Consider the following 15,566-nt stretch of genomic DNA (forward strand, 5'->3'; position numbering starts at 1 on the left):
GATTCCTTTGTTGTGGTCTTCATTGATGATATTTTAATCTATTCGCATAGCGAGGAAGAACATATGGGTCACTTGAGGGTTGTGTTGCAAAGAGTGAGAGAGGAGAAGTTGTATGCCAAGTATGAAAAGTGTGAATTTTGGTTGAGGGAGGTTGCCTTCCTAGGTCATGTGGTGTCGGGGGATGGTATTAAGGTGGACCCTAAGAAGACCGTTGTGATTAGAAATTGGCCTAGGCCATTGACCCCGTCGGATATTAGGAACTTCTTGGGCTTAGCGGGTTACTACCGGAGATTTGTGAATGGGTTTTCTTCTATTGCTTCTCCTATGACTAAGTTGACACAAAAGAAGGCTAAGTTTGAGTGGACCGATGAGTGCAAAAGGAGTTTTCAAACCTTGAAAGATAAACTTGTGTCCGCTCTATATTGTCACTACCGGATGGGCTTGAGGAATTTGTTGTGTATTGTGATGCTTCTAGAGTTGGCTTGGGTTGTGTCCTAATGCAAAATGGTAAGGTGATAGCCTATGCTTTTAGACAACTCAAAGTGCATGAAAAGAACTATCCTACGCATGATCTTGAATTAGCCGCGGTGGTGTTTGCGTTAAAGATTTGGCGTCATTACTTGTAAGGGGTACATGTTGATGTGTTCACCGTTCATAAGAGCCTCCAATATGTCTTCACTCAAAAAGATCTCAACATGAGACAAAGAAGGTGGCTAGAATTTCTTAAAGATTATGATATTAGTGTGCATTATCATCCCGGTAAAGCTAATGTGGTGGCGGATGCTTTGACTAGGGTGTCTATGGGTAGCCTAGCTCATGTTGATATTGGTGATAGGGAAATGGCTAGGGAGGTGCATCGGTTGGCTAGGTTGGGGGTTAAGTTGGAAGAGGTTGGTAATGGTGGTGTGGTCGTTGTTGATGGTGCTAGATTTTCCTTGGTTGATGAGGTGATAACAAAACAAGATCTTGACTCTTCCTTGTTAGAATTGAAGGCCTTGGTGAAAGAGGGCAAGGTGGAAGTTTTCTCCCAAGGAGGAGATGGTGCCCTTAGTACCAAGGTAGGTTGTGTGTGCCTTGTGTTGATGGTTTGAGGGAAAAATTCTTGAGGAGGCTCATAATTCTTCCTACTCCATTCACCCCGGTTCCACCAAAATGTATAGAGATTTGAGGGATGTGTATTGGTGGGGTGGCATGAAGAAGGACATTGCCAAATTCATCTCCGGTTGTCATAGTTGTGAACAAGTCAAGGCCGAACATCAAAGGCCGGGTGGTCTAACCCAAGACATAGAGATTCCTACTTGGAAGTGGGAAGAAATTAATATGGATTTTGTAGTTGGTTTACCCAAGACTAGAAAAGGTTTTGATTCTATTTGGGTGGTGGTTGATAGGATGACAAAATCGGCTCATTTTCTACCGGTAAAGACAACATATAGGGCGGAAGATTATGCAAGGTTATATATTCATGACTTGGTAAGGTTGCATGGGATTCCTCTATCCATCATATCGGACCGTGGTACTCAATTTAATTCACACTTTTGGAAGTCCTTTCAAAGGGGTCTAGGTACGAGAGTTAAGCTTACTACGGCCTTTCACCCGCAAACGGATGGACAAGCCGAAAGGACTATCCAAACACTTGAGGATATGCTTAGGGCTTGTGTATTGGAGCTTAAGGGTAGTTGGGATGATCATCTTCCATTGATTGAGTTTGCCTATAACAATAGCTATCATTCTAGCATCGGTATGGCTCCTTTTGAGGCTCTCTATGGGAGGCGTTGTAGATCACCGGTTGGGTGGTTTGAGGTTGGTGAGGTGGCCTTGTTAGGACCAGATCTAGTTATAGAGGCTCTTGAGAAGGTTAGGATGATTAGAGAAAGGTTAAAGACGACCCAAAGTCGCCAAAAGTCCTATGCCGATGTGAGGAGAAGGGCTTTTGAATTCCGAGTTGGTGATTGGGTATATTTGAAGGTGTCACCAATGAAGGGTGTGGTTCGTTTTGGTAAGAAGGGAAAGTTGGCCCAAGGTACGTGGGTCCTTATAAGGTAATGAGGAGAATTGACAAGGTAGCTTATGAGTTGGAATTGCCTAGCGACATGGATTTGGTTCATCCGGTATTTCATTTGTCTATGTTGAGGAAGTGTGTGGGTGATCCCTATACCATTGTGTCTCTTGATGTTGTGGGTGTTGTTGAAGATAATTTCACCTATGAAGAGGTTCCGGTCCAGATTTTAGATAGACAAGTAAAGATGTTGAGAAACAAAGATGTGGCTTCCGTTAAAGTCCTTTGGAGAAATCAACAACTTGAAAGTGCTACTTGTGAGGCCGAAGCGGACATGCAAAGGCGATATCCTTATCTTTTCCACTCCACTCAAGCCTAAGGTATTGATCTAAGCCCTTTATAAAATCTCAGGTCTTAAGTTCAGCCCCCATGTCATTGCATACATTTATGTTTAAGTTGACAAGTTCATTGTGGTTTTACAACTATGTTGAAGTTTTTTTTTTGAAATAAGGTGTAAGTGCATTTCGCATCCTTATGTGGGCTGAAATTGCCATGTTTGTGTCCATCATGTACGTTTCTTTAACATTCGGGGACGAATGTTCCCAAGGGGGAGATAATGAAACGACCCAAAAAATGCTCGAAAATGTGCTTCGAAAACATCTATAATTGTAATTTCCATATATCTCAAAATCCGTGCATGATTTCAGAAATTAGACTTCATATTCTTATTCAGGGGGTCAAATTGAGTGGGAAATGGGTCTAACCTGAATTTTAGAGCAACCGTATCGAAATTCGAAAATCACAAAAAATGCGATATGGAGTGTCAAATTTAAAGAGGCATATCTCTTAGCACACAAGGAACTGCAAGGGCCACTACCTATTAAATTAATGCCCTTTGAGTTAGCTTTCCAACGCACCTGGTTTCACCTCATTCCGAGTTAGGATGAGTAAGTTATGACCATTTTAGTAAAACTTGTCTGTGAAGATTCGCAATTTCCAGTAAGCTGTTTTTTTTTTAAAGCCTCATTTTTGAGGCTAAGTGTTGGGGCGTTTTTTTTATAAAAAGGGGATTTGTCCCATACTTAGTCATATTTTTTTTCTAACTTCAAAACACTCAAAAACACTCTCTAAGCCCTCTCCAAAATTCCACCAAGATCTTAAACCAAATTCAATGATCTCAAGCTCTAATTCCGGATTGAAGACTCAATCTCAAGCTTCAATTCTCCATTCCAATCTTCATCAAGGATTCTCCAAAGTTGAGGTATGTGGGTTTGATTGTGGAAACCTTCCTTTCCACAAGTCCAACCATTTATCCTCTATTTTTACTTCAAGTTTATGGGTCCTTATGGTTATTTATGAACTCTTGAAGTATGGAATTACTACTACACACCCCATTATGGTCTATTTTGCATATTATCATGAAATGAAATTATTATGTGATGTTTATGGTTTTCATGCTTCCATGATCAAATTATGAAGGTTGATATATATATATATATATATGTTGTTGGTGGGCTGATTTATATGGATTTTGGAATTGGTTGGACTTAGTACTCTTGAAATGCATTATTTTATTTACATGAACAATAGCCCACCATGTGTTTGATAAAATGCCGACTTATAGAATTCTTAGGAAATGGAAGGTCCATTGTACGTCCTATGAGTCGTATGGTCATATAATCATTGAAATGATGATGAAATAGATACATGTATATGATTTTCTCTATATAAGTGTTGTGAGTCGACCAAGCCTAGCTCGGGGGATTGTAGGCCCGGGTAACTACGGGGGGTAGTAGACCCGTATAACCACATCGAGGGGTTTGTACCTTGGTCCCTAGCTCGGGGGGTGGTAGGCCCGGGTAACCACATTGAGGGGTTTGTACCTCTTTCGCCTCTCCAAGGGGGTGGTAGGCCTTGGAAATACTATATTGATGGTCACTCGCCACACATGTACTACGTCCCACTAAATATGATTTTTATGTAAGCATCATTATACATATTATCTCATCAATATGTTATCTATCGGGTATGATTATGCATTTTGCCTATGATGTCCATCTATTATTGCATTGCATTGCATCTCATATACTTAGTACATTCAAACGTACTAATGCATACTCTATGCCTACATGATGTCACCTTGTAGGGACCGGAGCACCGCGTGACCTTCCTCCCCCGCGTGGCTAATACGATTTTCTATCGAGGTTATTGGTGAGTCCTCCATTCCGGGGACGTTGCTTATGATCTTTTGCTATGTATAAGACTTTTCCTTTTTAGTTATGTTTTGACTATGAGGGTGAGCCCGGTTGTTTGTCTTGGCCCCCGCTAAAGTACCCATGTTTAGAGGTGGTGTTGGACAAGTTGTGTATTATGCTTGAGCTTGACTCATCTGTGGTATTTATGTATCATTTTTTTTTCTTGCTCCCTTAGTCCCGATTTCCCCCTTGATTATGCTTATCGCTTATGGTCATTTTAATTACTTCCGCGACCAAGGATGTTTAATGATACGCTATGAGGCTTGTTTGGGGTTCCTTTGGGTTCCCCATTCGCCGGTCACGTCTAGGCCCTAGGCTTGGGTCGTGACATGATGCCACCACCAATTTAGGTTGTTCAGAAAATATTCTTGCTTGTATTTTTCCTTTGGTGTGAATTTTCTTATTTGGCCCTTTATTCCAGGCTTTTCCTCCAAGGTTAAATATTCTATTTTATTTTTTTGGGGAGGATTCTTCTTCTGACATTCAAATATCCTTTCATTTAAAAAGTAAAGTTGTAAAAACGATGATCCTGGTTACCTGTGCCTACATCATAAAATGATGCAGGCCAAATGACATTAGTACAGTGAATGTATAAGTATCCGAGGGGAAAACTAAACATAATATAAGCTCAAAAGAAATCTGAAAGAAACACTTACCTTGGCTTTACTCAACTCATGAATAACTTAACTCAATATAAATCAATAAAACACATACAACATATGGAAAGCTTGTAAAATAGTGGAAAAGTAACTCAGTTGTTAAAGATATGCAACAACAAACTCAACTTTACTCATATAATAAAGTAATATAGTTTCTGTGGGAGTTTCTCTAACCGACAACGACCACTATGAGCCTAAGTGATGTTACACAGTCTTTCCCACACTTTCAGAACTATCTTATACTTTGACATCATATAGAACGCCTTAACTAAGTGGATCCATTAGTCTATGCTTGAAAGCACTAAGGAATCATCTAAAAAGTATGATCCTTTACTACCTATGATGGCTACATGGTTTATGGAGACTTGAGTTATTATGAACTCGCGTCCCCATATCGTTGCTCAATACTACTCCCAAAATGTACTTAGCTCATATGTGTTTAAACAAAAAATCTTTCTTTGGTTTGAGATAATTACTCAAAACTTAGATTAAATGCTCTCCTGGAAATCAGTGTTTCCCTTTCTTGCTCAAATGTGAAAACATTTTTAACTCTTGGGAATACTTAGTTCCCTTATAATCTTTGAAGAATCAAAATTTACTCTTACTCTTTACCCAACTCATAGCTTAAGTCTTAAAACAAAGTTAAAACGTTAGTGAAAGTGTTTTGAAAAACATTATGAACTTCTCTTGACTTACCTCTTAACTTTCCTTGAAATGAATTATGCATTCAAGGTTCATGATCTCATGCTTATGGATGATATCATGATGTTTAGATGGACCTTAGAGTGTTGGAATCAACTAGAAAACATAGCTACATTGCTAAGGAACTAATACGGAAAGACGAGGGAAAAATGGAAAGAACTAGCGTCCCTGGCGCTCTGAAAGTCGCGGGGTGCCAGCAATTAAATTTCAGAGGAGAATTTGGGGGGCTCTGGTTGGTGCGACACCCCAGTGGTCAAACTTCAGAACCCCTTTTGGGGAGCTCTAGCTTGGGCGGCGCCCCAGGACCCTGCCCAGGTGGGTTCCGACTTTTCTTGCTCGTTTTTCATCTCTAAACCCCCTATGTTAGCTTGGTTCTTTACCCAATCACTTAGAATAAACAATATCATCAAAATACATTAGATTATACTAGAAATCACACCTAAAATCATGAATCAAACTCAAGACAATTGAACAACAAGAACCCACAAAATTTTAATCGAATTAACATTAAGAACTCATAGGATTTAATTTCAAAACTATATAACTTCGCTAAATTGAATCACGATTGACGCGTGGGTGAACTAACCATATGCTATGTGATCTCACATACCTCGAAGGGATCACCCGTTTACGAAATCCACACGCAAACCTCCAAGAAATTGACGAATCTTGAACTTTCTTTTCTTTTGTCCTCTTTTCTCTTTTCTCCAAACCCTAGCACGAATTTCAAATTGAATAAACTAATCTAATTCTGATTAGACCCCAAATAAACTCCTACAAAGGAATTAAAATAATTGGGTAAGGAAAAGACTAAAATACCCTTCCAAAATCCGATCAAGGCTTTCCTTATTTGAACAGGCCAACTTCAAGTGGGCATATCTCACTCATATGAACTCGGAACACAAACATGGCGGCGTTGGAAAGATTATTACAACATATTTCCTACTATATCGGGAAACAAACCTAACTCATTCCGAGCTAGGAGTTATGGTTGTTTGAAGTTGACCAAAAACTCAGCTTAACATAGTTAACAAATTTTCCAGATTTTTATATTCATTCCAAAAATGACTATTTCTAATTCTTATCTTCTTCCTTCTTATTTCAATTTGCGAGATGTTACATGGTCAATACTTATTTACTATTTTTAGAAGGTAGCTCTTTAGTCTTAAAGAAAAATAATTGCAATATTTGAATATTTGGTCAATACTTATTTATTATTTGTAGAAGGTGGAATGTTTGAGGAGACCCTTCTTCTTATCCTAATTTGACTAAACTTTTGTGGCATTAATTTTGCTGAGTCGGATAAAGTATGCGGTTACACATATATAAAAGTTAGTGAACACAAATTTTAAATTAAAATATATATATAAAAAAGATTATCGGGTGGTGGTTTTGGGGTGGGGGGAGGATTATAGAAAAAAAGAATTAAATAAATCCTGAATTTGCTTTCTTCTTTGAACTTTTGAACTATATATATAAATGGGATAAGGTGGAACCCCCTAGACTATGACGATATCTTAGAGATACATCTTAACTAAACTAAGGTCATATTACCCCGTTAAATCTTTTTTTTTTTTGTAATTTTGTACACCTTTTTGGCTTACGTGACATCCAAATATCTCCCAAACGCCTCAACTGCATGGAGTCACGGGGTGTGCCACGTACGCCAAAAGGTGTACAAAATTACAAAAAAATGAGTTTAGGGGGGTAATAGGACCTTTGTTTAGTTAAGGTCTATCTCTAGAATTTTGCATAGTCTTGGGGGATACTTGTTCCTTATCCCTATATAAATAAAAGGCATAATACATAAATATGCCATTTAACTTGCCTTAAGTTTGCATCTATACCCTCCAACTTTTGGTGTGCACAGGTAGACACTTTTAAATTTTTAAGAAGCTGAAAAAGTAGACACATGCGTCGTACGTAGCATAATACATGTAGGGTACCGCGTTGGACGTGAATTTCCACGTATAATGCCAAGTAACACATGTGTATCTTCTTGTTCAAGTCTATACAAGCTTAAGTACCTACTTGTACAAACCCAAAGTTGGAAGGTTTTGGTTCCAGATAAAGTCATGCTAAAGAGAACATTAATGTATTATGCCTAAAAAAAATGATGATTCCTTAGGCAACATTTTGAACTTATTTCTTATAAGATAGAAAAAAATGTCACCTTTGAGTTGTAAGATTCTTAAAAATTAGAAGAAATTAAGTTCTTCTGAAAGATTTTTCCTTTCAATATACCCTTTAACTTGACCTAATTTCATATTTATGTCCTTCAAATTTGGGTGTGTAGAAGTAGACACTTAAACTTGTATAAAGTTAAACAAATAGACACATGCGTCTTATGTGACATCCTACATGGTGATTTGTGTCTGATGTGGTGTCATAGGTATATTTTTCTACCAGGGACACTTGTATCTACATGTTCAACTTTATACAAGTTTAAGTGTCTACTCATGCACACCCAAAGTTAGGGGGCATAAATATGAAATGAGGCAACTCTGCAGAAATTTGAAATAGCTACACTGTTTTCAAGAGGCCATTTTTTTTTCGTTTCCTTCTTTCAATGACCTTTTCATTTTTCTTTCTTTGAAATTTTATAATTAGATTTTATATAATTGAAGGAGATTAAAACTAGTCTATTTTAAAAAGATGCATTTCTTTTTTATGTTTTGACAAGTTTTTAATTGCTACAGTATTTTTTACCTAGTGTCATTCAAATATATAAAAAGGACAATATTTTTGTCAATGGATTGAAGGTGTGAGTGTTTAGGCGTCGGATCATTGTATACTTGTGAGTTGTATGTGCTTCCTATTATTGATGAATGGATTGGTTATCCATTTTGTTGTTGTAGGCTATGGTAACACCTAGCCCCCAATCTCTCTCGATCCCTATTTTGAAATTATAATTTTATTGTTTGAATCATGGACGTTCTTGATCATCGGTGAATTAAAAAATATTCATTACTATAAATAGTTGGATTGGTCTAGACATGAGTAGGATTACATCATGTCAACATTATGACAATGTATCTAATAATAAAAGAGTTGGCATAAGGAAAATGTTTTAATAAGAACCATTGGTGAAATAGCACACACATGAAAAATAGTTATTTGAGCAAATGGTGGAATCAATTGCCACCACCACCGTGGCCCCATACTCATCCGTACCAAACCACTACCACGATTTTGACCACCACCACCACCACCATTTTCTCCCCATCCATGACCCTCACCATATCCAATGCCAAAACTATATTCTCCATCACTACCTCCTCCTTCACCACCACCTCTACCGCCGCCTTCACCACCATTTGAACCGAAGCGGTAATCTCGCCATATCAAATGCCAAAACTAGATCCACCATCACTACCTCTTCCTCCTCCACCACCACAACCACCGCCACCAATTAGGCCCTCTACAATTTTGCCAAATCCATCATTTTCACCTGATCCATGACCCTCGCCAAATCCAAATCCATCACCTAATCCCCCATCACTACCTCCACCATCTCTGGCGCCACCACCACCACCGTCACCACTAAGACCACCTATAATTTCATTGAATTCACCATTGAAGTTAGGTAAACTGGGTAATAATGGATATATTGTAGGGAAGCTTCCTTGCTAAGGAAATTTACACTAGAACTCCCTAAACAACAATTAGCATCACCTCGCATCAAATCTTTGTAGTATATAATGTCAGCACTAAACAGAAAAATAGCATACCTTCGATTAGTGGCACAACTAGAAGTTCTATTACCTCTAATGAGAGAATTCAAAAAACTATGTTTGACTCGAAATTTGATTTGAGGCATAAATTAATTTTTAAATCACTTTTACTATGACACTAAAAGTTCCCCTAAATGTTAAGGAAATTTGACAATGTGCACATATACAAAACTATTTTATCTTATTTACGCAATATTATATCGCAACTAAAGAGAATCAATTAAACCCCTTCCAATAGTTAGCTCCACTTGTAATAACCACAACAAGAAATCAAAATTTTACGTGATGACTTTTTTTGCTGGTTCATGTAGCCACCAAAAAAAAGTAAGAGTTTTTGCGACGAATGCGCCACAAAAAATATCGAAGTGAGCACTAGTCATTATTATGACTTCCGTTGTTAGCTTAAAATATATATGCAAGTTTTAAAATTATGTAATACTATGTAACTTGTATGAAGTTCTCCAAAAATATATATTTTTTTTAAAGTATCTGACATGAGCTTATATATTTTTTTTTGCAAAGTTCAAGCAACATAAATTTGAAGAAGAATGTATCTTACTTTGCTTTCGTGGCATTTGTTTTGTGAGGCTAAATGCTCACCATGAAAATGCTAAAATATTACTTAGAATGTTGTATTAATTAAAATTTGAGATACTATGAAAAATCATAATAGATAGGTAATGGCATGGTTAGTGGCTAATAACTAGAAGTATAATTAATTAATCTATAAATATTTGCAAAACATTAAAAGCGAAAAGAAAATTGAAGTGAATGTATACGTAGTTGAACATCAATAAAGAAAAGGGAGTTACTGAATTATGTCTTGCATTTTGATTATTTATTGGAAGTATATAAAACTAATACTTTCTCTGGTTCAAAATATTTGTCTAATTTTCTATTTACACGTCCCTTAATATCCATTGTTTAGGAGGGTATTTGTCTCTGAGATTTCGATCATAGTTGTCACTCCCTGACCCTACACCCTGGACATGGCCAACAATCGAGAACCATTATTGGCCCAATTGAACCCTTGGCCTGGCTCAACTCTCAACGGAAGTCTATGTAAAGTGAAATGGAATCGCACAAACAACTCAACTCATAAGAAAAGTAGTTAACTCAAAATACTTAAATGAACATAGGTGTTCAACTCACAATCTTTAAAACATTAACAAGGGAAATGAAAGAATGAATCCTTAAGTACAACTGCCTATCTATGAAGCCTCTAATACTATGAAGGATTTCGGGAAAAGACCCCCGATCATCCTAACAAAACTGAAATAATAGAAATAAATAAGGGATCTTCCGGAAGCAAGGAGGCTCACCAATGCTAACTCAAACTGCTATGGTATCAACGAAGCGCCCGCTGATGACCTTGATCTCCTGTATCTGAATCATAACATGATGCAAGACAAATGACATCAATACATTCATAGTACGAGCATGTAAGGGAAAACACTGAACATAACATGAAATCTTGAACTTGGACAGAAGGAGTCATACTCACTTCAACTCTACTCAACTCAACCTCAATTCATGGTTGTTCAACTCAATGCAGTATAAAAACCACAATAAAGATTCAGTTTATATAAATCATTTAAAACACTAGACAACAACCTAATATTTAAAAATACAATAATAACTCAGTTTGTATGGAAAGAAGCCAATTAACTCAATTTGGAAGATTCTCTAACCGACAACCATCACTATGAGCTATGTGATGATACATCGCTTCACCCACATTGCCAGAACTGTCTTATACCTTGTCGGTGTATAAGACATCATCAACTAAGTAGATCCACTAAGTTGTGCTTAAAAATTATGACCCTTTCTACCCACGTTGGCTACATGGTTTATGAGAACTATGAGTTGTATGAACTCGTCCCTATATCGTGCTCAATACTACTTCCAAAAATATACTCAACTCATACGTTTAAAAATATTTTCTCATCCTCAAGCTTTGAGATTATTACTCAAAAGGTTCCCTTAAAAAAGATTATACTCAAAAACTCCTTATGAGCTCATTTGAAAATCGATGTTTCCCCTCATTTTAAATGTAAAAATATTTACTCTTGGGAATACTTAGTTCCCGTATATTCATTTTGAAAAATAAAATTCAACTCTCCTCATACTCAAACTCAAGTACTCAAGTCTTAAAAAAGTTTTAAAAGATTGTAAAAGACTTCTCAAAATGACTCGAAAGAACTCTCAAGACTTTACTCTTAACAATTCCTTGAATTTGAATTATGAATCCAAGGGTTATGATTAATGTTATGAAGGATCTCTCAATTATTAGATATAGTTTAGAGTAACTAGAATTAGAAAGGAGTAAAGGTACATCTTAAAAGAACTCAGATGGGTCAAACGACGGATGTAGAACTGGGCAGGCGACCCTGGCGCACTTTGTGGCGCAAGGCAACAATCCCTAAACTTCAGAGGCGTAGTTTTCTAGCACGGCGTGCTAGTCTCTTTGTAACACCCCAGAAATGTTTTGAGCTAAGACTCGAACAGTTGTTCATTACGAGTAAGATTTTACCATGGAATTTAAAATTTTCTTTAAGTTTTAAGGTCACTAGACGAAGCACCTTGAGTTCCAAAAAGAACTAAAGAGAATACCTTCAAGTCATTCCTAAGTTCTTTTATGTTTTGGGTCAACTTCAAACGACCAAAACTTTTAGCATAGAATGAGTTAGGAGACTCATATGATATCAAATGAAATATCTCTAAGTCATCTTTCCAACGCCATCGACTTTGCTAATTTTTGAGCTCGTATGAGGGAGACATGCCCTTTTTAAGTCAGGATGTCCATTTAAGGAACGTTACTCGAAAATAGGAGGGGTATTTTAGTTTTTTCCTTGTCCCCACTTATTCTAAACTAAAATTATATCCATTTAAAGGTCTAAAATGGTTAGAATCAATATCATTCATTCCAAAAAACATTTAGGGTTTAGAGAGAAGATTCAAGGGGAGAAAAAGCTCAAAGTTTCAAGCATTCATTCAATAAATTCAAGATTTCGACAAGAACTTAGTTCTTTAACGTACGTAAGCTTCCATAGTGTTGAGTTTCTCACCCACACTCCAATCATGAGTTTTTTTTGGGGAATCTATCCATATATATTGACCAATTTAAGTTCTTGATGAGTTCATTTGCGAATCTATCCGTAAATTCTCCATGAACTCCATAAACTGAGTATCTTTGAGAGGAGTAGTATCTTTAAGTTCTAATATAACATCTCGCTAATTGAAAGGACTACAAATAGTCATTTTAAGAAAGAATGAAAAATTTGGAAATTTTTTCACCTATGTTAAGTTTTGGTTTTTAGATAACTTCAAATGATCATAACTCGTAGCTCAGGAAGATTTAGTTGTGCTTCTAGATACCGTAGGAAATATCTTAGAATTATCTTTCCAATGCAGCCAATTTTGTGTGATTCCTAGTTCGTATGAGTGAGATATGACCATTGGAAGTTGGATGTTTAAAAACGGAAAGTGCAATCCGGATTTTGGAAGGGTAGTTTGGTCTTTTCCTTACCAAATTACTTTATTTCATTTTTAGAAGTTTAATTGGGGTCTAAACTGCACTTGGTCAGTTTACGCTTTTGAAAACTAAGTTAGGGTTTTGAGAGAAGAGAAAAGAAGAGGAGAAAATAGGAGAAGGAGCAAGAGTCGTCAAGTTCTTCAATAATGATTTATGATTTCGTCAAGGGGTAATCCCTACGAGGTATGTGATATCACATAGCATTGGGTTAGTTCACCCATGTGTCAATCATGATTCAATTCATTGAAGTTATATTGATTTGAAAATAAATCCTATGAGTTCTTTATGTAAATTCATTTGAAACCTTATGAGTTCTTGTTGCTGAAGTTTCTTGAGGTTGATTCATGTATTTAGGTGTGATTTTGAGTTGAATCTTGTATATATTGTGGATATAGTCGATTCTAAGTATTTGGGGAAAGAACCAAGTTGAAATAGGGGGTTTAAAGTTGAAAAACAAGCAAGAAAAGTTGAAGTGCACCTAAGCAGGGGCCTGAGGCGCCTCCCCAGCCAGAGCGCCCCAAAAGGGTCTCTATAATTTTGGCTCTAGGGTGCCACGCCAGCTAGAGTACCTCAACCCAGCCCCTAAAATTGAAGGGCTGGCGCCCCACGCCTCTCAGAGTCCCAGGGACACCATTTCTTCCTATTTCTACCCTATCTTTCCTTACTAGTTCCTTAGAAACGTATCTATGTTTTTAAGTTGATTCCAACACTATCAGGCACGTCTAAATATCATGAAATCATCCATAAACATAAGATCTTGAACGTTGAATCCATAATTCAATTCAAGGAAAATTAATAGTCAAGTCTAGAAGTTAAGAATTAAGTCAAGAGAAGTTCATAAAGTTTTCAAAAGTCTTTCACTAACGTTTTAAGACTTAACCTTCGAGTTTAGTAAAGAAGTAAGAGTAAGAGTTCATTTCTTCAAATATTATACGGGAACTATGTATTCCCAAGAGTTAAAATGTTTTCACATTTCAACAAGAAAGGGAAACACCGATTTCCAAGAGAGCTTTTAAGCTAAGTTTTGAGTATTTATCTAAAACCAAAAAGGAGTTTTGTTTTAAAAACATATGAGCTAAAAATATATTTTTGGAGTAGTATTGAGCACTGATATGGAGATGCGAGTTCATAAGAACTCATGTCTCCATAAACTATGTAGCCATCATGGGTAGAAAAGGATCATACTTTTTAGATGAATCCTTAGTACTTTATAGCATAGACTAGTTGATCCACTTAGTTAAGGCATTCTATATGACGACAAAGTATAGGAAAGTCCGGGCAGCGTGGGCAAGATGTTGTATCACCACTTAGGCTCATAGTGGTGGTTGTTGGTTAGAGAAACACCCACATAAACTATGTTACTTTATTATATGAGTAAATTGAGTTTTTATTGAATTTATGTAACAAATTTAATAGATACCTACTGCTTTAAATGCTTTGTACAACTCCACTCTATTTATTGTTGAGTACCTTGCATTTGAGTTAAGTTGTTCACGAGTTGAGTGAAGCCAAGGTAAGTGTTTCTTTTAGATTCCTTTCAAGCTTATGTTATGTATAGTATTGCCCTCTCATACTCGTACATTCAATGTACTGATGCCCTTAGGCCTGCATCTTTTTATGATACAGACACAGGTAACTAGGATCAACATCCAGCGCCTCGTTGATCTAGTCAAGCACTTAGAGTCTGTTGGTGAGCCTCCTTTCTTTCCAGAGGGCTACTTTTTACATGGCATTCTAGTATTTCAGTTTTTAGGATGATTTGGGGTCTTGTCCTGACATCTTTCTTTGTTTTAGAGGCTTTATAGATGAGTAGTTATAATTCTTTAGTCTTATCCATTTCAGATGTTGTTTAAAGACTTGAGTTTGCCTTATTAGCTAGATTGAATGTTCCATTAAATACATTCTAAGATTTATTCATAAGTTTCTTGTTTGAAATTATTTCTTATGTTTAAGTCTTCCACTGAGTAAGTAAGCTAGGCCAAGGATTCACTTGGGGCCAGAAATGTATCTGAAGTGGCAGTCCCACCAAGGGAGTAGGCTCGGGGCATGACAAACTTGGTATCAGAGCACATAGTTCAAGAGTCTTAGGGAGTCTATGAAGCCGTGTCTGTAGAGTCCTAGTTATCGGTGTGAAGCGTACCACATCTGTAATTAGGATGCTGCGACAGTTAAAAAATTCTCACTTATTTCACAGTCATTTCGTGCGATAGAGTTCATCTTTATAAAGTCTCTTTCTAATTCATGCTTGCACGTGTTTTTCAGTTAACCATGCCTCCACAAAGAGCCGCCTAAGGTTGTCCTACTAGGAAGAATGTTGAGGAGCAAAGGGTACCTAATGCACCTAAAGTGCAACCCCAAGGGGAAGTTACAAATGCGTAGTTCAGGGATGCGATAAGAATGTTGAGTCAAGTTGTGACCAACCAAGTTGGAAAGAGAGAAAACCAACAAGAATGGAATGATACTTTGAAGATTCCTGAGTTCTTGAGGATGAATCCTCCAAGTTTCACTAGTTCAAGCACTTTTTATGATCCAGAGAACTTTATGAGGAGCTGCAAAAAGTATTTGAGGTCATGCACATTGATGATGCTGAGCGAGTTGAACTAGTTACATATCAACCGATGAATGTTGCTAGGACTTGGTTTGACCAGTGGAACAAGGGTAGAGTTGAGGGATCACTACCTGCGA

General features: G+C 37.0%; 2 protein-coding genes across 3 annotated transcripts in view; one reads left to right on the forward strand and one right to left on the reverse strand.

Moving 5' to 3' along the window:
* Positions 1 to 15,566, forward strand: part of LOC125829084 (uncharacterized) — a 1,125,066-nt gene that overhangs the window by 556,162 nt on the left and 553,338 nt on the right. The window lies entirely within an intron of this gene.
* LOC125829035 (putative glycine-rich cell wall structural protein 1) lies at positions 6,046 to 9,294 on the reverse strand. Its single transcript, XM_049508312.1, has 4 exons — positions 9,288 to 9,294; positions 8,989 to 9,165; positions 8,787 to 8,947; positions 6,046 to 6,051 (listed from the first exon to the last, which is right to left on the reverse strand). Exons 1-4 carry the CDS (start codon positions 9,292 to 9,294, stop codon positions 6,046 to 6,048), a joined length of 351 nt encoding a protein of 116 aa, XP_049364269.1.

The sequence above is a fragment of the Solanum verrucosum genome, unplaced genomic scaffold, assembly GCF_900185275.1.
Source record: "Solanum verrucosum unplaced genomic scaffold, falcon-dt-bn FXZP01000007.1, whole genome shotgun sequence".
Taxonomy (NCBI): domain Eukaryota; kingdom Viridiplantae; phylum Streptophyta; class Magnoliopsida; order Solanales; family Solanaceae; genus Solanum; species Solanum verrucosum.

Bases quoted from the DNA above. Each gene is read 5' to 3' on its own strand.
- LOC125829035 (XM_049508312.1), bottom strand. The intron at 8,948-8,988 runs GTAGTGATGGTG...TGATATGGCGAG, and splicing joins TGGTGGTGGAGGAGGAAGAG to ATTACCGCTTCGGTTCAAAT.